Source organism: Ammospiza caudacuta, chromosome 3 (assembly GCF_027887145.1).
Source record: "Ammospiza caudacuta isolate bAmmCau1 chromosome 3, bAmmCau1.pri, whole genome shotgun sequence".
In the NCBI taxonomy this organism is placed as follows: Eukaryota; Metazoa; Chordata; class Aves; order Passeriformes; family Passerellidae; genus Ammospiza; species Ammospiza caudacuta.
The window spans coordinates 7,956,013-7,980,724 of record NC_080595.1 but is presented as its reverse complement, the minus strand read 5'-3'; the positions used below and the strand labels follow the sequence as shown (position 1 = coordinate 7,980,724).

The following is a 24,712-nucleotide window of genomic DNA, read 5'->3' as shown; positions in this document are numbered from 1 at the left end:
AGATTCAATGTGATGGACTAACTATTTACCAGTGCAAGAAGAAATACTCTTGTGTCTACAGTCAGGGGCCTTGTAATTAAGCAGGATGCCAATTAGGAGAAGCCAGACCGCACATTCAATGTGAACACAGACTAAGCACTCCCTGGCGGGATTCTGCAGATAACTGGCAACAGGAAAACACAAAGCCAATGGACTCCCCCTGCCCCAAACTCTGCCAGAGCCAGAAATCTTCCAAGTGGAAGATTTCTTTTCCACTTGGACTCCTACAAAAATTCAACCCTTTCTGCCCAAGCTCACTCAAGTTTGCTCCCATACTGGTCTGACCTCATTCTTCAGTTTCTCCCTGCATTCTCTGTCACAGCAATCTTGTTCCAGGTACCACCTCTGAGCTCTTCTTCCTCATTCCTTTGCTCAGATAAAATTCCCAATTCATCATTCAGTCACTTCCAGTTTCTTAATTACACTTTATCCCTCCATTTTGCCATTTCCCAACTTCCTCCTCTTAATCAGAGTCTATCCTTCTCAAACCAAGCTTCGTTCTTTGAAATATTAATTTGTTCTCTGCTCCTATCCTAGTTCTTAACATGACTGCACCTGAAAACCAAAATGAATCCCACATTAAGGGAAAAACTTGCAGATTAATCAGGCTTTTTTTTGAGACACTTGCCTCTGGCAACAGAGGAGCAGCCTTTCCCAATATCTGTCAATTATCAATCTCTATTTCCAGGTAAAATTTCATGGGTCAGAGTTGGAAATTCCCAGACACACTTTATTTTAATTTTTTTACACAACAGAAGAGGGAAAATACTTTTCTTTCATCTCATGCTTGGAAACACCTGAATAGTTTTAATTAAAGCTTAGGGGAAAAGAGCATGGAAGATCTATCACAAAGTTTTAGGCAAATCATTAGTGTCTGACATAATCCAGCAACCACAAAAAGAGGCTTAAAATAGGAAGTATGAGCTCTAAATGAGTAATTTCAACCTTAGCAATAGAACGTTGAGAAATGAAGCACACACAGTGCCCAGAGTATTATGCTAGTAAAATGTACATCTTAAAGAATGTACACTCTTCATTGGAAACTATATTTAAACACTTTCACCTTTTCACCCCCTAGAGATAAAGGGGAGTATCAACTACAGCTTTGACTATTTTTTTCCTGGCCTACAGAGTTTCCAGACATGAAAATCAGAAGAACCAAAATAGGTAGTTCACTCAAAAGCTGAATTTTCTCATTAAAAGCCTGTTCTTCTTCTGTGCTATTTAACCAGAAAAATCCTTATTGCAATTTAAATGTACTGAGTTTTGCCCATCTACCTTGACCATAAGGAGCAAATTATCCTCTTCCTTTCTGTAGCAGCCTTTCAGGTCTTAGAAGACTTTTAATCCCCCATAGTCTTGGCCTTCTCTGCATATCCAAGTTTGAATTCCCTGATATTTTATATATCTCTGCTCATTTCAGTATCTCTGCTCAACATTCTAACTGCCCCACATATTTCTTGAAATGTTTGCTGTATATAGAATTGCAGAAGCCTTCCAGAGCCAAGAACAGCAAATACTGAAAACAAAATGAGAACAGAACCCAGGCTTTTTAAATTGAAGTAGGGAAGAAAGAATACTTATTTCCAATTCAAGTTTTCTTATAGCACTGTAGTCTCTCTGACAGGGCCATCAATTTTGAAGCATTTAACTTGCCAGCTGAGTATACTTTAAATGCACTCTATACAAAGCCAGATTAAAGTATTTATGTATCATGCCAAGAAGATTAGACCTTTATTGCTGAATAGTGTCAAACAAACTCCAGCATCTATTCATTTGCAAACTGTTTTGATAATTACAGTCATTATATATAGTGAGGCAGTCTCATAAAAATGTCACTTTTATAAATTTCTGAAATAGAAATCCACACCTAGGTTGTGAGATCTTTTCTGACTACAAAAGTCAATTCTGCTTATGATATTGAGGTAAATATAAAGCTACTTATTTTGTGACAACTGAAAGAAAAAGATTTATAGCTAATTTACTCTCCTAAGCCAGAGGAGGTGCAAAGAGCCCAATCTTACTACATTTCAGAAGAGTGATCTATCCAAAGAAGGATAAGTGTTAAATTCTCCTTTTCACTTCTACTGGCAGAAAACACAATACATTTCTTTTCCCAAGGATTAAAGAATGGAACTTTCAGAGGCTGCCTGGCAAACAGGCTCCATCAGTCAGTCTTTCTAAACTGCTCCACCCCCAAAAGTTTAGTGGGGTCTCTCTGTCCTTGGACAGTTACAGAAGCAACTGCAAGAACCCACTCTCATCCTTCATTCACAAAGTGCCAAATACCTTCTATCACACAATACTCTTCCTGCAGTGCTCAATAGGACAAAATCCCTAAAATTTCATTTCCTGTGTAATCTCATAAGGGTTTGATGAACTACTGTCATGCCCAATTTCTGCTTCTTGCCTGACAGCCTTCTCTAAGGACCTATTTTATTCTTCTGAATCTTCAAAAGAGGTTTAAAAAGCACATACCTTCAGAAAAAGCTGACCATTACTTTTCTCAACATCAGTATCTACTTTTTTTTGTCTCAAGTTGGGCATAAAAAATCAGCAGTAACATTAGAAATTTTTGGCTTTGTTACTGAACAAAAATTACTTAGAAGTTTAGAAGGTGTGATATATGGAAGAGTTAGTAGCATACAGACAGAAGCAGTATTAAAAATCCCATAAAAACTGCAATTTTAATCCATTCCAAAAATACACACCTGCTCACTCAATGTGGCACAAGAAGTGGACATTGTCTACCTGGAATTCTCCAAGGCTTTCAACATGGTTTCCCACAGCCTGCTGCTAAAGAAACTAACATGTTACAGAGGCTGCACTCAGAGGGTGGTGGCAAACAGCTCCTGGTAAAACTGGAAACTTGTCACAAGTGGGGTCTCCAGGAATCAATACTGGGCCCAAGGCTGTTCAACTCTGCATAAGTGACCTGAACAAAGTCAACAAGAGTAGCACAGCCAAGTCTGATGAAGACACCAAACTGAGTGGGGAAGTCAAAGCTTTAGAAGGGACAGCCACCCTGAAGTAACACCTGGATAAACTGATATAGTGGGCTAGCAAGAACATCATGAAGTTCAACAAATATAAGGTCTTGCACATGAAAGAACATAATCCAGGAGCACAGCAAGGCTGGGATCTATCTGGCTGGAGAGCAGCCCTGTGGAAAGGGACTTGGGGTCCTGTGGACAGCAAGCACAAGAGCAAACAGTGTGGCAAAGAAAGCCAACAGGATGCTGGACTGCATCACAACAACCAGGGCACAGATGAAAAAGTCATTGTCCCACTTTACTCAGCACTTGTCAGGTCACACCTAGAATACTGCATTCAGTTTTGGTCTCTGCCATAAAAAAAATATGTGGACAGGCTGGAAAGGGCCACAAGGATGACCAAAGGACTGGGAAGCTGCCATGTGAAGAAAGGCAGAGAGTTGGATTTGTTCAGCCTTGAGAATAAAAGACTTAGAGAAGACCTTATAACCATGTTCCAGTATTTAACAAGTGCCTACAGAGAAGATGGAGACTCCTGTTTACAAGGAGTCTCTGGTAATAGACACAAAATACTCCTGCAGAGAATGGGACTGCATACAAGGGAATCGTTTTCCATGAGAACAATCAGCAGTTAGAATTATGTGCCCAGGGGAGTGGTGGATTCCCAACCATCAATGGTTTTAAGATTCATCTGAACAGGATGCTGGGCCATCTTGACTTGACAAGGTTTTGCCAGGAAAAGTTGGACCAAATGATCCTGGAGGGCCCTTCCAAGGTGGTATTTTAGAGTTCAGTGACAACACAACGTACCGCATTTCCCATCATGGTGTAGGACTTGCCAGAGCCCGTCTGTCCATATGCAAACACAGAGGCATTATAACCTTCAAAAGCAGATTTAAGCACCTCTGTACCAAGGTTTTTGAAAACCTAAAAATAAAATAAAAAAATGTTTAAGCCATTTCAGAAGCTTGGGGAAGAAGATTGCCATCAGCCCAGCATGCAAATATTGAATACCACAAAATACCTATTTACTACAGGAGAGGAAATTAATATTTCAAATAAAATACTACTTGTTTCATATTCATTCACCAAACTTCGTTTACAGCTCTGCAGTGGTTTGGTTTTTATTTGTTTCAGTCACAGAAAACTTGATGTGTCAAATTGCTACCTTCCTTTCTAAAGCCCCAATGTCTTTCAGCAATCTCAGCTACTCCATTCACTTTTCATTCTTGTTATTATCTTTTTGTATCTTATATTATTTGTATTTTATGTTATTATCTTTTGTATCTTCACCAACTCTCCACATTCTGCAAATACCCACTCCCTGCTCAAAAGGAAACATTTCCATGATTCTGTCAATATTTCCATGATTCTGTCAGTTTCTTCCTTTGTCTTTTTAGAGGGTTTTGATGGTTGGTTTTGGGTTTTTTGCTTTAATCAAGTGTAAGAACATGACCCATAATCTTCTCTGTATTTTCCTCTTAAGTGGCTTTCACATAGCAATGCTTTCTAGGCTGGCAAACATGGAAATTTGTTTTCAATGTGGTAAGTGACCCTTTTTCATGATTTAATCCTTTCTCTTTTAGCCTCACCATGTAATAACTAATAATGATCCTTCCTCCACATCACATAATATGGGACTCTGTTCTCAGCTAATAAATTCAGCTCTCACCAGATGCCTTCACCACCTTCCTCTGCAATACTGGCTCCTTTCAACATACCTCACAGATTTTCCTGACCTTTCATCAACATCCCCTCATTTCAATCCACACCCCTTATTGTATTTGGGTTGCCCCTAGACATAGGAAGGAAGGAATTAATCTGACTTCATGTTCTCAGAAGGCTAATTTATTACTTTATGATACCATATTGTATTAAAGAATACTGTACTAAACTACACTAAAGAATACAGAAAGGATACTTACAGAAGGCTAAAAAGATAATAATGAAAACTTGAGACTCTTTCCAGAGTCCTGACACAGCTTGGCTCCAAATGGCCAATGAGTGAAAACAACCCATAGCAAAAACCAATGAAACAATCACCTGTGGGTAAACAATCTCCAAACACATTCCACATGTGAGCACAACACAGGAGAAGCAAATGAGATAAGAATTGTTTTCCTTTTTCTCTGAGGCTTCTCAGCTTCCCAAGAGAAAAATCCTGGGCAAAGGGATTTTTCAGAAAATGTGAATGTGACAACCCCTCACTGGGCAAAGAGTAACACTTGGTCCAGCATTTCTCCCCATTAAAACATTAATCTGTGTCTCACCATCTAGACATGATTTTCAAAACTCTCATTGATGCTTCACATAGTTTAGCTACTTGTGTGCACTGTATGTGGTTTATATTCTCCAAGGCATACAAGCCATTTTTAATAGTGAATGGCACAAGCACAGTACAATCTCACAGCTTCTCCCTAGAAGGAGTGCTGGGTAATTTCTTTAATCACTAATCTTCAAATGTGCCTTTGGAATACTTCACTTGACCTTCCCTCCAGCAAAGGAGTTACAGTGCTGTAACCACTTATATCTCTCAAAGAACAAAGATCAGCCAAAGCTGCTTTATTCTTTCCCCTATTTTTCTCTGTGTCCAAGTCTTTATGCACTACTCTTTTGATGGAATTTTCCTTTTCAAAAATGTGTTCATGTCTTGCATGTAATTTGAGGTGGTACACAGGACAGGTACAGTCAGCCTTGTCTGAACACAAAGGCTTAACACAGGTTAGAAGCAAAGACTGCTTGGATGAGACACTGGCTTGTCACAAAAGGGCAGTAAATATCCAAAATCTATTTTTTTTTTCTCAGTCAGGAATACAAACTAAGAAGCTTGATGGCAAATTGCCATCCCCACTCTAACTTTGGAATACTAAAGCGTATTTTGAATCTACAAGGCATATTAATAAGGTATGCAGTATTAGACAGATTTCCACTTCTTATTTTTCTGCCTTTCAAATGGAAAAATGTAATAATAATGAACAAAGGGCACTAGGCAACCACATCACCAACAATCAAGATCAATTTTATTCTGTGGCAAGATGACTGCAAAAAAGAGGCCCTTCTATGCCATTGGTGCAGCAAATTGTAATTTCTGCAGGAACTAGATAAGAGCTTAACTACAAAGCCTTCAATTAAATATGAAATCATTAACAAAGGCAAAACAGTCCATTGTGCAGTGCACGTTTAGGACTTGCACTCCTATAGTTTAAAGGTTCCTTTTGTTTTTGAAGCACTGCACACAGTGTAATTAAAACAACACCTGAGAAACAATATTTTTGTAGCTGAGCAAGAGAAGTCCACACTCCTGGCAGCCCAGATACAGGAGGTGTCCAAGGCTGTGGAATACACTTTAACAGCACAGTACTGAACACACACACTGAAGCCAAATTTATGATTTATCCTATCATTACCAATCATAAAACTCACAGCTTTAAAATTTATTGCTCAAGGCTGCTGCAGCCATCAGTATGTGGGCATTTTAATTTATTTTTGTTTGTACAGACTCCTGACATGGGCAAGTTATAGTAATCTTGCCTCTACCTGACCCACTCTGAAACAGATAAATGGCTCCAGAAGGAAAAACTTGGAAAAGGGGAACTTCTCTCTTATATGTGGAAAGTGGACATCAATATAGACTACAACTTGGATATCTATTTGTGTGCATTCAAATTTACTTTGCAAATCGTTGTTTTGACAAGAATTAACTTATTTGTTTCACAGCAAATTTGGATTCTGTAAATAACCTGCACTGTAACAGCAAGAGCCTACTAACACCATGAATTTCTTCCTGGGGTTCCTCTAAGGTGGTCTTGTCTAACACAGCTTTCCAGAAGTATCTAAAGGCAGGTATCTAGAAGACCCAAGAATTAAATATCCATAAATTTAAGTCACAACTGGTGCAAGTCACAAGAAGCTTCATGTAGAATCAGAACAGAAAAATACAGTATCAAAATTAGTTAAAATAAATAATTACCTGACTCTGCGTGCTCAATTTAAAGCATTTGCTAAAATTCTAGCAAAGCCATATGGCCTGAAACACCTGCCTAAAACCATTCACTAGAATCTCAGGTTCAAAATCATTCCTCTCAAATACATTACTACTTCAATTTGCCACAGTAATTAGGGTATTTCTGCATTGATGGCCAGATAAATGTGTGTTTCCTGGTATTTCAAAAAACAGCAAAAAAATGTTACTTAAAAGAACATCATCAAGAAACAACAATCCAGAAAGTTTAAGAATATACATTATCAAACCTTAACATATCACTGAAATAAAAGAAGAATTCAGAATATAAGAGGATTTATCACTTACCCTGATGGTTAAATGAAAAATTCCAAGTCTAAATTCCCCATCAATTATAGTAATTGTATATACATATATATAAAATGGCAAAAACTTGTCATTTTCATAAATATTTTTAAATGGCCTCAACTTACTGTTTCTTCTGAATAGTTTTAATTGTGAGGCTTTTTAGGATAAGCCATTACAGCATCCCTGATTTCAAGGGCTCCTGAGCAGATGGGATACATACCAAGAAGGTATGGACCCAGCTGGCTCACAGGATATTCACTCAACTCTTGCATTATTTTAAGGGGAAAGAACTACTCTCAGTTAAAGCTTACAGCATCAAAAGAGAAGTCAGCAATCACAACTTACTTGAGATTCACTTAATAAATGTATTAGGGAATGGGAAAGAACCAAAAAGTTCAACATTCCCATGAAATGCAATGTCACAAAGGGTCTGTTTATCTGAATAATGCCTATAGCTCCAAGTTTCATCTTCTGTTCTGACTGTGCAGAAAGAAAAACTGTTTTGTCCTTTCCTAAGGTGAATACTCAAGGGAGGAGGAAAAAAAGAATCTTCTTCAATGTGTACCAAGGCTTTGGGACCAAGGAAAAAAAAAATTCACACTTCAACCAGGTAAGATTGTTTCTAAGTGAATAAAGCTTGTTTCTCAAGAGGGATTTTTTTCTAAAAAGCTTTTCAAAACCAATTTCAGTGCTTAGAGATGTTTTCTAACTTGACCTTATACAACACCAATCAGAAAAAAGAACTTGAAAGAAGGCATTCAGCCGGCTGTTTTAGAAAGCATACCACTTACACTGTTAGATAAGTTTAAAAAAAAAAAGAACAAAGCAAAATTCCGACTCTCAGATATCTAGAAAGTTTCTGAATTACAGAAGATGCACTTTCAATGGAAAGAAGTTTCATGGAATGCTTCCAAGACAAAAAAAAAGGGAAAGGAAAAAGATCAATTATTAACATCAGAAATCCTACCATTTCTTGACAAACAAAGTTGGGACTTTTACTGTCTGCTGAGAAATAGGAAAAATCATAGGTAAATGTTTTCGTTCTCTCTCGTCCTGTGTCTCCAGTAGCACCCTCTGGTATCTATTAAAAAAAAGAAAACAGAGCTGGTACAACACATCCTGATGAAGTAATTAAAAACATTTGACAATAAATAATCAGAATGCAAATCTAACATAATGCTACATACATTTAGAAATGCATGACAGGTGAGATTATGATTCCAACAGCACAAAATCAGGAGGAGGCATGCCCTTCAATAAGAAAGCCACCTCATAAAGCAGCACAGCAGCAATTATTTGAATTTTAGCTTACTGCTTCTAACCCCACTGCACATTTCTGTCACAATACTTAGGCTAGGTTACATGGGTTCATATATGCTGTTATTATAATCAGGGATTATCCTACACATAATTTAAAGGAGCCAGAGAGATGTTTGCACCATGAACAGCACCTCACCATGGAGTCATAATTAAAAAGGTGAGACATACCTGCTGTTTAAGGCAATCATCATGTTCAAAACATGAGAGCTGACACTTCAGAAATACTCACCATGCTCCAAATCATTCTGAAGAAACTACACTCTGAAACTCCTTTTCATATATTAGTCATGAGAAAATATCCTGCAAAAACCAATTTGCTGCACATGGCTTCTCTTGCTGAGAGAAATGTTAAAATACACCATCAAAAGGTTATAGCAAAGGATGGGTACTTTGGGCTTGGCTCATTTTCATGGCAATTTCAGAAGACTTTTACAGATGAAACAGAGATTTTATAGCTATCAGAAACACACCTCTATTCTATTGTTGGCTTTCATCTCCCAGCTAAGTAATGACCTGAGTGATAAACCTTTGAAGAAATTATGAACTAGAGCCTACAGAGTGATCTTCAGAAAACCACAGTGTAGCAATAACAGTGTAACCTGGTTTCCCCAAAACATTACTTTAACACTGAATTTTAACAACTAGGAGCCATTGACCACAGTGCAGCAAGCATCACTGTTTTGTCCAGTCATATTTTGGCAGCTATTGAGTCACAACTTCCTTTTATAAATTGTGTTTACTCACCTTTAAGTTTGTGATTGTTGTTTTATTTTTTTCCATTGAAATAATAAACTTTGCATTAAGATCTTTCTCCCTAAAAAAAAAACAGAACCAAAAAACAACAGATTTGAGTAGGTTAAATAAAATATACCACAGTTATCCAGAGTCATATGTCCACCCATCAGCCTGCCACAGTCAATTCGCAGATTAATTAACTTTTATTTTATTTTTTAATTCTTGTGCCCAATGTTTATTTATTTCTATGGCATATATTTGGAGCACTTGGGCTTGCCTCCAAATTCCTTCATCCAGAAACAGAGCAGAAGTGTGAGGAAACCCATTTCAGAAATTTAACTCTGCAAGTCAATTAAGTGGTTTGTTCTTAATTGGAAGTACTCTGATCCAAAACCCAGGTCAGTCAAATGCATGGCTCTAAGGAAGGGCAAACCAGAACACAACATCACAAGCCCCAGCTTCTCACCAACATTCCAGTAGCAGCAGTTCCCACTTATCCATATAGTCTAGCTAACAGGGACTGAATGTTTAAACTTAGTATTTTAAAACTCTTTTAGAAATAAGGTACCAAGCCTGTGTTTTGAGTTCTGATGCATCATAGGAGCAAAGGAGAGAGGCTGTATTACCAATAAAGAATCACACAGGTTTGTGGCTTCCCAAAGCACAAGGATGCCAGGAAGGAAAAATTCCAGTTCCAAAGAAGTGTTTTCATGCACTTGCATTTATTTCACAATGGTTTCTGACTGTTTTCAAAAATACCATAAAAAATTGTGAGCTTGGTGCCTAAACCCAGCACGTACCAACCTGCTGCCAGAGATGCAATTTCACCATTGTTACTCATGAGAGCAACACAGGCTGCTCCTGAATGACAGCCTGGAGCTCAGCACCTCCTGTGCTAATGAAAACATGCACAGGGAAAAAAGAGCCACAAGGGAAAGGTGCACAGCACACAAAACCTCCCTCTTCAAATGCTGACACACCTGTCCCACAGTCATCTGCAAAGTCCCCTGGTGTGCCTGGCCAGTGCAGAGCAAAGCAGAGGGCTTTAAAGCTAAAAAGTGCTGCTTCACACTACTGGATATTCACTTGCACCAGCACAAAATGCAAAAGAGAAATTTCTTCCCAATAACAGGACAACCAAGTTCAGGATTTTGGTGTTTTTTCTTCTTTGTGGTGCACTAGATGAGCCAAGTCTCTGTCCTCCAGCTACTCTGTTCATATTCATTTTTCCAGCAGAAATAGTAAAGAAAAGCAAAACCCATTTTAAAATCGACATTAATGAATAAAGATTAGGTAAATAAAAATGCTTAAGCAAATATCAACACATTAGGTTATTTTCTGGAGCTAATGACAGAGAAAATTGTAATAATTACAGCATTAATTATACAATTGAATTTAGATTTACCATGGAAAATTTTGAGGTATGTCTTATGATTACTAGTCTAGATTAAGATACTGAAACACCAAAATACAGCTACAGATAATAAACAGGGAAATTGAGAAAAGTGTCCAATGGTATTTTTTTGCAGGAAATAGATCTTGGCACTGCAGTAATGCAGCCTGTGGATGGCTCCCAGCCATCCTGCTTCTTCCACACTCTCCACCTGTCTGCAGCTATTTGTTCAGCAAAGGTGTGACAAGTAATTTGGCCCAATTAAATGGTCAATCCTACTGTAAAAATTTGTTTCAAATGCAAACTGTAATTGCTTCCTCTAGGAAGTCTGTAAGGACTCTAGGCAGGAAGAACCTTGGTCCAGAATTATCGGTATTTTTATTTCTTCATGTTTAAGGCATTCAAGGGGAAATAATCAAGTATGTCAGTGCTTTCTTTCCCAGACCTAGCCAGGTCTCCATATTACTCTGCTAAAGCTACCCAATAATGGAATAATGGTACAAAACATTTAAAGTCTAAAACCCATATATGAACTACACAAAATTCTGAGAAGCCTAAAGTAATTAATTTTGTGATAATATTATTAAACATTATTGAAGAATGAGGATTTCAAAGTGTTAAAAAAGGACCTTGGAAAGCACTAGCATACAACTCATAAATAGAATTCGGCATTTCTGAAGGAGGAGTAGTGAGAAGACAACCTAAAACAGGAATACTTGGCTCAGAATAAATAAGCCAACCTGAAAGAAGTGGAAGAAAAAATTAACAAGAATCAAACACCCAAGTTTCATTTTAATATGAGACAGCTGCATATAATTTATTGTACACATACAGAGTTTAAGAGCATCTCATAAAAAAACAATGTCTTGCTTGATGACAGTTATTTCCAGGCACTCATTTAATGCAGTTCATCAGGGCCAAGTCACTTCAAAAAAGTTTTCATTGCAAGTTCCACCTTAGTTAAAAGTTTGGGACAGATTTGTTTCCTCTAAAGGGCAGGATTCAGCTACCCCTCCCCAACCAGTCTGGGAGATAATCTCCTTAGAGAAATGTGAAAAAAACTATTTACCAAGCAAAGTATTCACAATGAGAATTTTCCACAGTTCCATAAAAAACAATTCTGGAAAAACCTTTATTGCCATAGCTAACAAGGAAAACCAGCAAAAAAGTTCCCATTTCTCTCTCTTTTCTCTGTGGTAGAGAACTCAGAGAGCACTGAGCTCAGAGAAAGCCAAACTCTTATCTCTGTGTTTTGAACACAGCATAAAAAAATGCCAGTCCTTCTCCCTCTGAGCCTAGCTTAAAGCTGTAAAACCAATTTCTGAGCAAAAAGACAGATGATGGGGACACCAGCATGATGAAGCCACCCCAAGATGAGGTTCAGGCTGCAAACACTGTACTGCAGTGTTGGGTAACCTTCAGGGCTAGGAGAACCCTCCAGCACCTTCACCAGCATCCACAGGAACCACTTGCCCAACCTCATCCAGAGAAGAGCTTCAGCCACTAACCAAACACTGTGCCCCTGCAAATTCCAGCCTCCATCACAAAATAATATAAAGAGACCAGCTGCCAAAACAGGCTCACAATTGAGGCTTTGATGGTTTCAGCAATCCTGCTTCCTCCTGAGCCAAATCTGCTCACACAGCAGCGCTCAGGGACAGCCTCCAGGATGTTCTCACTGCTCCTTCATGCACCACGTGGAGCTCCAGGATCACAAGGGACGGAAATTTACAACCCGTGATCCCCTGGCTCATAACCAAGTGACAAAGTGATCATGCAGGCAAGTTTCTTGGCACAGACAGCTGAAAATTCACCCGCCCAGTGCTGCAATTACCCCTCTAGTATTGCTCAATTCAGCCAGTCATCCAGCAATTAACTCCAGCAGGAAAGAGCAATGGGGAGAGGGGGGGAAATCACAGCAGGGCAATAGCACAGCATTTCCTAAGCTCCCTGAGACCAACACAGCAAAAAGCTGAATGAATCTCCAAATCCTAATCTCCAAGTCATGACTAATATGGCTCCAAGGCCATCATTAAATGGTTGAAGCCATGTTATATGAACATGTTAAAGTTAACACCTGTACATTACACACCAAGCAGCACAAGTGCAGTCAGAAGTGCTTCAGGCTCAGTTTGAAAGGAGCCCTCAGGGCACCAGTGACAGCTGATAAGGGTGGCAGCCTCCCCTTGCTCAGGAGAGCTCTGGAGCTCTTGACAGCTGCCCATTTTCTCTGACAGCACATCTTCATTATCTTCAAGACCTTTACTGTGCTGTCAAACCCAGCTGACAGCAGCCAGCAGATTCCAAAGCCCTAAATGAGCCCGAGCTGGCTGACAGATGAGCTGTGCCAGCTCCTCAGTTTCACCTCACTTCCAGCCAAACAAGAAAACAGAAGAAAAAACTCCTGGGGATTGAAATGAAAAGAAACAGCTTCCTTATGATCAGATTGCATTTGTCTCAGTAAGAAACAGAAACTCTGCACCATTTTGGTACTTTAAAAGAGAATTTTGCCATAAAGGGTGTTTTATATGGCCATAGGGTTTTCTGTGATCAACATTTGCTTGTGCAGATTTATGATACCCCCATTCCCTTCTACTGTTTTTTTTTTTTTTTTAAATGGCAAATTTTGAAAAGAATTAAAAGGGAGAGTTCTGCTAATCCCAGGACTTTGTCCGCTGTGCAGCTGAAACCAGAACAATAAATCCAGTGACAGAGAATGTAGACACAAGGGAAATCTTGTATATGACATGAAACAGAAATAATCTCTAAGTCTATACTAGTACACATGTATTGGTTCTTGTACGAAGGACAGCCTAGATTAAACACTTTCAGCCATAAGAATAAATTTTACCAGCAACACCGAAAACCAGCAGTTTCATATATTGCAGTAATGCTCCTAAAATATGAACATACAGGTGCCTTTGTGCTGTCTTCTGTCAAGTGATTTCCAGTGTTCTTGGGAAAACTCTGCACACTCACAGTAACACATACAGATTGATCACTATATTAAATCATGTACCTGATCTGCTTCTTAAATTCTTTTGTAATAATACTGTGGTATTCACATTTTCTGGAAAAATCCCTTTGCCCAAGATTTTTCTCCTAGGAAGCTGAGAAGCCTTCGAAAAAAAAAAAGAAAACAATAATTATCTAATTTGTTTTCTAATTTGCTTCTCTTGTGTTTTGCTCCTTTGGAATGTGTTTAGAGATTGTTTCACTAGTTTCTGCTGTAAATTCTTTTGACTCAATGGCCAATCAAGGTCAAGCTGTGTTGGGACTCTGGAAAGAATCACGAGTTGTCATTATTATCTTTTTAGCCTTCTGTAAATATCTTTTCTGTATTCTTTAGTGTAGTTTAGTATATTATCCTTTAATATAATATAGTATCATAAAATAATGAATTAGCCTTCTGAGAACACTGAGTCATATTCATCATTCCTTCCTGCCACAGAACACCCCACAAATACAATATAATCTTTTAGGTAGCTCCACCTTCCAAGAACTCTGATCACAACTGGTGAGTGGCCACATACGCAAAACTTTAAAATATAAACAGCAGCTAACTAAAGTTACTGTATCTGCATGCACCATGATCTCCCAATAATCTGGAAAAACTTCAATATTCAAGTAGAAGAATACCTCAACAGCAACTTTCCTGCTTTGCCTGCATACTGGTCAGGTTCAGTAATGGTCTCACCAGTGGGAACTAGTGCTGCACAGTTTTAAGATAGCCACATGTGAATCCTCTTCTTACACATTTCTGAGAGCAGCCTTTAAGGAAATGTAGCAAAAGCCCATCTTTGGCAGAAGCAACATAAAATATAACCTCAAACACAACCGTTGATATGGATGACATTCTGGAATTCTGCTGTAACTATTATACCCCTATGAAGGTAATGGGACTTCTGGATTTCAGCCCACGTGATACTTTGTGTACTTGTTTTTAATATCTTGTTTCCTCCAATTTGTCCTTTTAGCTCTGCAATCCCAAGTCAAAGACAGTGTTATCTTAACCTCTTGTGTACAGCAAAACATGATCAGGAATTCACAATTGCCCTGCAGTGCCCTTGTCTTCTGGGGGTAGAAGTCTGCAAATTAGAAATTCATTGGGGAAAAAATTGAGAGCCTGACTTCATGGCTCTTTTAGCTCCTCAAGGAATCCATAAGGCTCTTCTACTGTGATTTTTTCCTTTACTGAGACACACAGAAACAATCTGAACAGAACAATAAATGAGTTCAGTTATCTGAGTACGAATATCTTTCAAATGTATAAGCATACAGAAAAATTATGAGTGCACTCCAAGTTTCTGTATCTCACTATTGCTTTGCATTTACAGTATAAACCCTTTGGATAAGAGTCTTCAGGAAGCTAATATTTGAAGTATCTGACTCATCAACAATAAGAACTTCAGCCCATCAGCAATTAAGAGGCTGAGTGCCATCTATGCACTCCTTTTGTTAAATAACTCTGAAAAACCCTCTCTCAGTAAATAACCCTGGCTTTGTACTCATGGCCTCTGCAAAACAGAGTATTTTGCTCTTCAACCAGCTGCTCTCACCAATAATACCTGCCTTTCAGACACTCAGACTTAGACTAAGAGTCTTTCAAGTCCTAAGGCTCAGTTAGGTTAGAAGAGTTGAGTGCTAATCCCATTTATTTCATAACTACTCCTAATTTCAAATAAACAAAGCCTGAAAAACAAGCAGACTCACTTTCCTCTTACTTCAGTTCCTCAGGAAAGCTACAATTCAGAGAGACTTATTCACCTTTTTTCCTTCTGGTCTCAGGGAATTCTCAACAAGAAGCAGGAGTTGAAGGTATTTTCTTGTTCATCATTTCAGTGATATAACATGCATACATAACCTGGCAATGTGTTTGATAATACTAAAATAAAGGACTTGGAAAACACTATTCTAAAACCAAGCTTTTAAGTTCAAAATGCTTAAGACCAGAAAGTTTTGGGGATTGCAAACTACATAAGGCCACTATAAACACACTGCCCCACGTGTGTCCGTGCTACCACTGTGCTCCAACCCCACTGGCATTGGAAGGTCTTTGCTCTTCAATGCTATGGAGGGAGACAGACTAAACAAGGTAAACGATTGTGACAAATCCACAGGCTTAGAAAACTTCTGAACTATTTGCATTAAAGCACTAAAGAGGACAGAAGAATAAGCACATGTAAGCAGAGGCTCTAAGTGGTGGTTTGTGGAAAATGAACTGTCACTCCCAGCGATTCACTCTTCACTTACTGGGAGTCCAGTGCTTGGCTGAAACTCCTTGGAGCTTCTTCTGCAGGACAAGTCTAGCAGAGATTTTTGCCTGATGTCCAGGAGAAATGATGAGGAGGACTCCATCTTATCAGAAGGCTAAATAATTAATTTATTATACTATATTATTCTATATTGTATTACATCTATATTACATTACATCTAAACGGAATCTGCCAAGCACTCAACTGCACTTCACTGCACAACCTCTTGTCACTGACAGTCCCAACACACACACCTGGATTCAATTGGCCAGTGAATCAAAACACCTCAAAATCCAATTATCCATTCCCTTCAGGTAAATCATCTTCCACAATGCATTCCCTTGTGAACAACAAGGGAGCAGTAAATGAGATAAGAATTGTCTTTTCTTTTTCTGAGGTTCAGATAATGTTAATCCTAGAAATATTCTTGGGAAGTTGTGCCTTGCTTTTCTCTGTGAAATGTGGCTACACAAGTCCACTCCAGTTTTGCTGCTCACCAACACAAGGACAAAGCTCTGCACTTGGGGACTCTCCCTCCTGATCCATCTTCTTTGCTACATGAAAAGAGCAAGATCCAATTTTAAAGGCTGCATACCTCAGTTATTCTCACTTTTCTGTATAAAGCTGTGCAACAACCACTGAAGAGGAGGTGTGAGATAAAATGGCAAGCACAGGAGCTACTTAACAGTCAGCCAGGTCTTACCTTCCCATTGAAGCAAGATTTCCTCTAATGACTTTCTTAAAAGGTATTAGCTCTATCCAACTGCCTGAGCCTCAGGAGATCCTCACACAACCTGCACTATCTCACCAGCAGTAATTCCTTAGATACTGTTTAAGCTGATCCATTATTAGCTTCATTCCATTACTCCAGAGATATTTAGAAGGAGCCATAACTAAGTATTTAATTTCTCTTTTCAGCATTTAAGCCCTGAAAATACATTTAGAGTTGCATCTCCTAACCGATCCTGGTAGTCATGACACAGGTAGCTTGATATTCTTGGAATCAAGGACTCCCATCATTTTTGTTGATCTTTTCCAATTTAATTCAGATAATGAGTTTCCAGAAACAGGATTTTGGGAGATATTTCCTTGCTGGGGGAAGCACCAACCACAGCTCCAGTGCTTGGTTCAGATCCATTGCTTCTAAGCAGAAAACCTTCAAAAATCAACCACTGAGAGAAAGGGCATAGAAAGAAGAGGAAAACAAATCACTAACATTTAAAGACCATGTACTGCAGCACAGGTGAGAAACTGTAGAGAAACAAACACCAGAGAGTGCTGGCATCCTCTAGTGCTAAGCCTAGAACTTTCAGCTCCCTAAATTTCTCTAATCCCTTAATTCCAGTTCCCTTGAGCACTGCTGACATTTGTGGAAAAGCCTAAGGAGAGTCCAACAAGTTTCTCTAGAATATCCTGACCTGTGGCATCCAAATTCCCAGGCACCTCTTATCCTTGCTGATGGCTTCTCTATTTGACTTCTTATTTTAGCAAAGCCCACTCTCCTCAGACCCTGCTGTCCAGTACTGTGCTTTACCACCCCTTACCAAACACATGGTTAGACCATCTTCAATTTATGCTCTTCAGAACAGCATCTGTTCTGCTTTACACCTGCAATGTTCTCCTTAAACTCCTGAGTAAAATAACTTGGGTGTTTTTTTCCTCACCTCACAACTGCTTTTTCCATTCCTACTTAAACAGGCCTAAACTATTTAGATATCACTATTTACTACTCTTACACACACAAAAAAAAAAACACCTTAAAATGTATTGATGGTAAGATTTCTGACAGCTCTTATTTTTATATATGACAACCAACACTTTTCTGTGAGGTCACTAGGCTCTGGGGTTTTTTTGTTTTTTTTTAATTTTCTAGTCCTTTGAGTCAATGCTCTGCTGTGAGCAAGTTCTTGCTTCAAGAGCAGGTTCTCCAGCCTTCCCTCATTTTTTAATGGTCTGTCTACACCTTTATAACTCAGCTTACTACACCCTTTCTCAAATATATGATCTGTCTGGATACCATTTAAAGGTATCACAATATACAGCATCTACGATTCCTAGCACACTCAATTGCATCTTCACCCCAGAACTACAGGCAGCAACAGCAGCCCAACTACCATCTCTGAGACTTTTATAATCCTTGAGAGCATTTTTTCCTAATCACAAATGTTTATGTCATAATTTATTGCTGATATCTGTTCTCAAATAACACATTGTCACCACATCTGACATCAAGTACCACCAAAACCAGGGAGCAACAGTCCCTGGAGAACAGGCACATCTGCATGTCCTGCTCACCTCTCTTTACTCTCAGGTTTTACATCTTGAGCATGTGGCCACACAAAAATCATGTCATGTCACCTACAGAATAAGACACAGGTCAGATTCCCCACTGTGTAACCCACAGCTGAACAAGCACCAGATTATTAAGGAGAGATGACATGGACATCGTCAGGCTGATGTTCACTCCTCTGCTCCTCCCTGTAGTACAGAACCTATCCTAGAGGATTCATGACCATACCGTAGAATAAAACTCTCCCTACAGCTCATTCCTTTTGAAGAGGTGAAAGATAGAAAGTAAAAACATTTCTTGATGTATCTTACAAAACTAAGAACACTTTTTCTTTCAGACTTCAAGCACTCTCAGTACCAAGTTTACATGATCCAAGAGCTGGGATCAGTCTACACCGTTATGCACTGATCCAGTGCCAACAACACACTGATGAAGGGACTTACATGTACATAATACGCACAGCTTAATTTATATTATATAATACACAATATATTATATATACACAATGAGCTTAATTTCAGGGAGAGAAATGTTTCTAATCTGAAAAAAAGGAAAAATCTGCCAAAGGTTGTGAAATATGCTCAAGGTTCTGAACACAAAAATGTGGCCAGGTAAAAAAGCCACATTGAGAACAGTTAGTTCATCTTGCCAACTCAGCATCAAAGTAAATTTTTACTGGATTCAAACTCAACCACATAAAAAGGCGGAGGCAGGACAGATATACATTCACCCCAGGCACATCAGAGCCTCACCCTATGCTTAAGGATCTTTCAGCTCCTTTCCATAGTAGAGGAATTGTACATGATTATGAATCAAGCACCATTATTAAAATAGAAGTTCAAACAGTTACCACAGGAAATAGCAAACTCAGCTTGCTGATAAAAGCTCATTGGTACAGTAGTTCAGAAAGTGACAGTATTGCAACACTTGGCCATATTTAAGCTGTGAGTTCTGTTATCTGAGATCACTCTGGACACCTCTAAAGGGCAACAACCAGCAGTGAGTGTCTAGCTATCTCTTCAGAGACAGATATGGTATTTAGCTATGAGTGTCTTTCCTTCTAATCACTCCATTTCTCATTTCACCTGTGATACATTAATGTTATACATTTTGTCAAAACACTCTCTCTTTATAAGCTTATGAAAATTAAAAATGTACACAGTAACTTGAAAATTAAAAATATACAGTAACTCATACTTAATTTCTAATTTGAAACACCAATTCATTCCCTCTTCCCTGCATTGACAATCTTATAATACATTTTCCATGCATGTTTTTTTGCTTCTCTTCTAAATTCTAAAAAGCATGGCTATTTAATTATAAATTTCATACTCCCAGCAAGTTGCTACCTAAAATACTTGTAAACATTTAGAATGGAAACAAAGAATTCAGCTGGCTCTTCACTGTTTACCTGTTTATTTCTTTTTCCTGCTACAAAAACACTCCAGTCACAAGTTCCTTGTGAAACAAAACAGCTTTTTTTATATCTCTGTCTTTTGCAATGCTCTATAACTTGAGCCATTGAAAACTCTGCTGTTGATACTACAGCCTGGATTGTGCAAGCAGATAGTTTTAAAGATAAGATACTGGTTGTAGATTTCTCAAGGTACTCTGCATGCAGAGGAGTTGCTCAGACTTCCAGGTGTAACCCAGCAGTTATCCAAGAGGGCCAACTTCACATGCAATGAATAATCACACAGACTGTGTTTGTGGATTAAAGTATCAGATTTCAACCCAAACAAATCCCAGAGTCACTCAAAAGCTGTCTCTATGCAACAGAACATACTTCCTCTGTCTCCCCACTACCAAACAGAAAAACTTTGAGTCCTCATGCCATAATTGTGAATGGCTGCATAACCACATGGAACACTACAGCGTCGGACAGGTACTTCTGCCATTGGTCCCTTCTGGAGTGTGTACATGCAGGGGAAAAAAACCTTCTTAAACATGAAATCAAATTAGAATTTCTATTTCATCATATTGGCAATGAGAAGAGAGCTGCAAAAAAGCCTAGGCAACTCATCACCTAAAAATGCTGAGAGCACTGGGTAAGCACAGAGAAAAACTTATCACAGTGCAGACCCATCTTCTGATGTCAGCTGCACCTTTGCAGGTAAGGACAGCACATAACCCTCATTTAGTTTGTTCACCCAATTAAGCACAATAATTAGTTTATACAAATACAAGAAAGAGAGGAAACAGGATAAAAGTCTGGAAAAGCTTGCATCCCTCTATCACTGCATGAGTTAAAAGCCAAACAGAACAGAGCTATCAGGTGTAAGAAATTGAGAGCCACAAGAATTTAGTGGCAGTATTTAGAAGAATCAAGCTGACATATCCTTTACTAAGTATCAAAACAGCTTTTCTTATTTGGCATATTTTAGATGGTTTTATTTAACTGACTGTCTTAGGGTGATTCATAATGATAATGCGTTGTCATCTTATTTCAAAAGCCCCATACCTTCTTGGTGAGTTCTCATGGGCAGCTCCTCACAGCACTGACTCCTTCACAGCACAGCCAACAAACTCCAACTCCCCTCACCCAGCTAAGCCACTCTTTTGTAGCACTCATCATTATTGGACACAGCTGTGGCCTGTTCCTAATCTTTGGTGATTGGTACAGCTGCAACTCCTCAGCTGTGAGATTACCTTCTGCACTATCTTTATTTTCTTCCCTTCTACCTCTCCACAATAACATACCCTGTAACCATCTGAGGAGCATACACTCCTCCAATAAATAAATATACCATGGGGGGTGGTGTATTTATTCATTTATTGGAGGAGTGTATGCTTCTATACATATATCTACATCCATCCATCTGTTCCTGGGTCTTTAGGACCCTGCAGTTGGGAATCTCAATGGGATGGGGGGGTAGGAAGTTGGGATTGGGAGTTTTAGGAAGTTGGCTTTTGGAGTGAGCGTTTTTAAAAGCTGCCTGCCCAGGTTCATGGCTCTGCACAGCCCAGTGTTTGCTTCACACACAGTTTGATTTTTGCTCAAGCTAAAGCTTTTTTTTCTTAAGTAGTATGTTAAATATAGTTTTGGGTTATAACAAAATGTTAAAATAGAAACTGTGCTATGTAAGATACTTTTTTTCTAAAGAAAGGACTTGCACTGAGATAGCAGCCACAGGATGTTGTATTCATATTGCTGTTACCATATTTCTAGAGTCCCATACCTTCTGGGTGGTTTTCTCACACACAGCTCCTCCCAGCAGTGTTGTTTCTGCTTCTTCATGAGGGCTCCTCCAAGGCTCTCCCTGACCAGCCAGCCCACCCCCTTTTACCCAGTTATCTTCATTAGCCACAGCTGCTGCCCAATTAAGGACAGCACAGCTGCAGCCCATTTAGAACAATTAGGACTGGGGCAAGGCCACTTATACAATACATAGATTTTACTATAACAGGACACCTAAATCCTTCAGAGAAAGAGAATTTATTGCTCCATTATCAGGAGAAATGAACTTCTTCCTGCCTCACTCAGGCAGATGATGCTGTCAGGATTCAGAGGAAGAAGCTGACACTGACCAGACAGAATCCTGTGCTTGAATGGAATTTATGCATCATGGATGAGGTGTATGAATATGCAACAGGCTGTTGCTTTTAAGGGTTAATCCTCTGTTAACATGAGTCCTTTTTCAGGCTGATTTTGCCCAGAAAGAGGTACCCAGACTGTCCATAACTCTTTGTTTTTATTGTCTTGTATTGTCTTAATTCAAATTGTCCAAATTTTAATTACTCTAATTGTATTAGTATTTTTATGACCATTTTATTACTATTAAACTTTTAAAATTTCAAAAACAAGTGATTGGCGTTTTTCACATTCCAGTGGGGTGGTGAGGTCTAGCAGTTTGATATTTAGCAGCAGATATTTTATTTATTTTTTTCCTACCTGTTTGTAAATAAACCATGGTTTTTTAAAACTTTCCTGTATTAGTATTCATTTCTTATTGGTGGATAGAGATTATTGGAATCATAAAGGAGATAACTCATTCCAGCATCTTCTTTAAATTGTCTCAAACCAAGACACTGATAAAAGTATAAAAGTGGCTTCCTGGAACACTAATTGAATTCTAGTTTACATAAAGATGAAACATGACACAAAATGGAAGCAAGGAAATACTACTCTCTCTCTCTTTTTTAAACAGATGAACAGATGAAAATAAAGCAGTGCATTTATATGAACTGTGCAGATGCTATGCATAATAAAAAATAGAGAGCCAGAATTAGGTGAGGCCTATCAGGATCCCAGATATCACACTATGCAAAAGACAGTGACTAGTAACCAGTCACCCACAGTCATCTGTTCAGTATGTCAGCAAAAGTGCCTCAAAGCTAATTACACTTCCCAACAATCCCATCTTTGGAATGTTTCTAGTGACTGTGTTGGAAAATGAACCTTAGAAGTGATGGTGTCCAAATCCATTACCTTGCCAAAGCAGAATATACCAAGCACCCAAGCTCACCCCCCTTCTATCCAATGACAAAAACCAAGACTTGAGCCAGCTGAAGGTTTTTTGCTGCCTTTACAGAAATTCACAGCTACAAGCAGAGACTTAAGGGCTGTCATGGCAATTCAGTGGTGAATGAGGGAAACCAAGTGACAGATGGAGACTCACCAAGTAACTTTCTAAGCTCATACTACAATTGGTTTCAAAGCAGTAACTGTAAAGCCATTAGACATACTTCCATGATATTATGCAGAGATAGAATCAAAATATTTCAGCATAACACAATTTGGGATGTTACTCAAAGAATGGTTAAGGACTTAAATGGTTAAGGATTTGACAGGTCAAGTCGGAGAAAATGAAGATTAAAAATAAATCACAGAAGAAGAAAGCAAAAAGGTTTGTTAGCTAAGCAATAGAACAGCAAATAATCCTTAAACAACCCTCTCCCCATCAGGTTTCATTCCAAAATCCTTGTTCATGGCTTAGCACACAATTAGCAGTGCTGTGACCCCACACAGTGCAACTGCTCCTTAGTGCAGGAGTCCTCCTATAACCATTCATCAACTGGGCCTTCTCTAATTAAAAATGACTCATAAAATGAGCTGCACTGTATTATTAAACTTCAAACAAACCAAAGCATATTTAACTAAATTAACTCCATACAGTGTCATGGTAAGGATTTTGAAATGTGGTGCTGGAGAAGGAACACCTGGCTGTGAAGATCCTTTGAATAGGCAGAAAGGCTTTTCCTCTGTAAAATTCTCCAGGGACCCAAAAGGCAAAGGGAGCAGAGCTGAGAGAAGACACAGGCAAGGGAACTCTTGCCAAGGTGCCCCTGCCTTGGCAGGGGGCTGCACTAGATGATCTCCAGAGGCCACTTCCAATTCCAACAGTTCGGAGAAACCACTGAGAAAAATATGATTACTGCTCCTGGCCTGCAGTTGGGCATGCCTTTCCCACTGCAAAGAAAAGCTACTGCATCCTCCCAGGCCTAGGATTAGGGTTTTACAAAACCCAGCCTAAGTGCAGCAGTGACTGACAGAGAAGAACACCAGTGACTCCAGTGCTGGGTCCCACACCAAACACCAATTGTGCCTCTATAAAAAATCAACACTTAAAAGCAACATCCCAGGGCACTAAATCCAGCTTCGTTATAATGTTTCACAAACACCTAACAGCATCCCATAAACCCCAAGGTTCTAGCAGCTTAAACTGGCAGGTTCTCCAGTTTGCATGGTCAGACACCAGTTTTCAGAGCAAGCTGCCTGCTGCCACACAGCTGTGACAAAAACCATTTTCTCAGCTTGCCCCTTGCACCACACCCAGCTCTGCCTGCCCTGCTCTTAGGTTTGCCCTTTTCCACTGTGCCACAAATCGTTTCCATCATTTTCTTGGTATGCTCAGATCCAATCCCATCCAAGTTATCCTCCTACATGCAACACAGTCACCACGTCCAGAGCCTTTGTGTGATATTCCTTTACCACAACACTTGCAAACTCACAAATCTCTGCTTCCACTGCCTATCACAATCACCACCCCTCTCTTCTGCCATGTGCTTTCCATTCCTGTGTCATTTTTGTCTCTTAGCAGATCACAGGCGCACTCCTCCTGCAAAACTTCTCCATGCTACCAAAACATTGAACATAACAAGTCTTATTAATACCCTGAAGACCTATGCTAACTGCTGTCAGAGATTCTTGAAGGAAAAGTGGAGTGTAAATATAGAATAATTTTTAACTTTTTTAAGAACCACATGGTTAGACCCAAGGGAGAGGCAGGGGGAACCAAAAGGGTGTGACAAAATTATTCACCAACCCAGACCTAACCACCTAAATTATTCAAAACCAACCTGCAATATTTTCCCCTTCCTACCTTCATCAGCTCTGTTCTCGTAAGATTTGTCTTTCCCCCACTGAAAACAACAAGA

General features: G+C 39.0%; 1 protein-coding gene across 1 annotated transcript in view; it reads right to left on the bottom strand.

The window, feature by feature from the left end:
* The window catches only part of KIF16B (kinesin family member 16B), a 141,240-nt gene that overhangs the window by 115,428 nt on the left and 1,100 nt on the right, over nt 1–24,712 (bottom strand). Inside the window, exons 2-4 of the mRNA XM_058801365.1 lie at nt 9,406–9,475; nt 8,309–8,422; nt 3,843–3,959 (exon numbers count right to left, since the gene is read on the bottom strand). Coding sequence (XP_058657348.1) covers nt 3,843–3,959; nt 8,309–8,422; nt 9,406–9,475 — 301 coding nt within the window. The remainder of the gene's footprint in view (nt 1–3,842; nt 3,960–8,308; nt 8,423–9,405; nt 9,476–24,712) is intronic.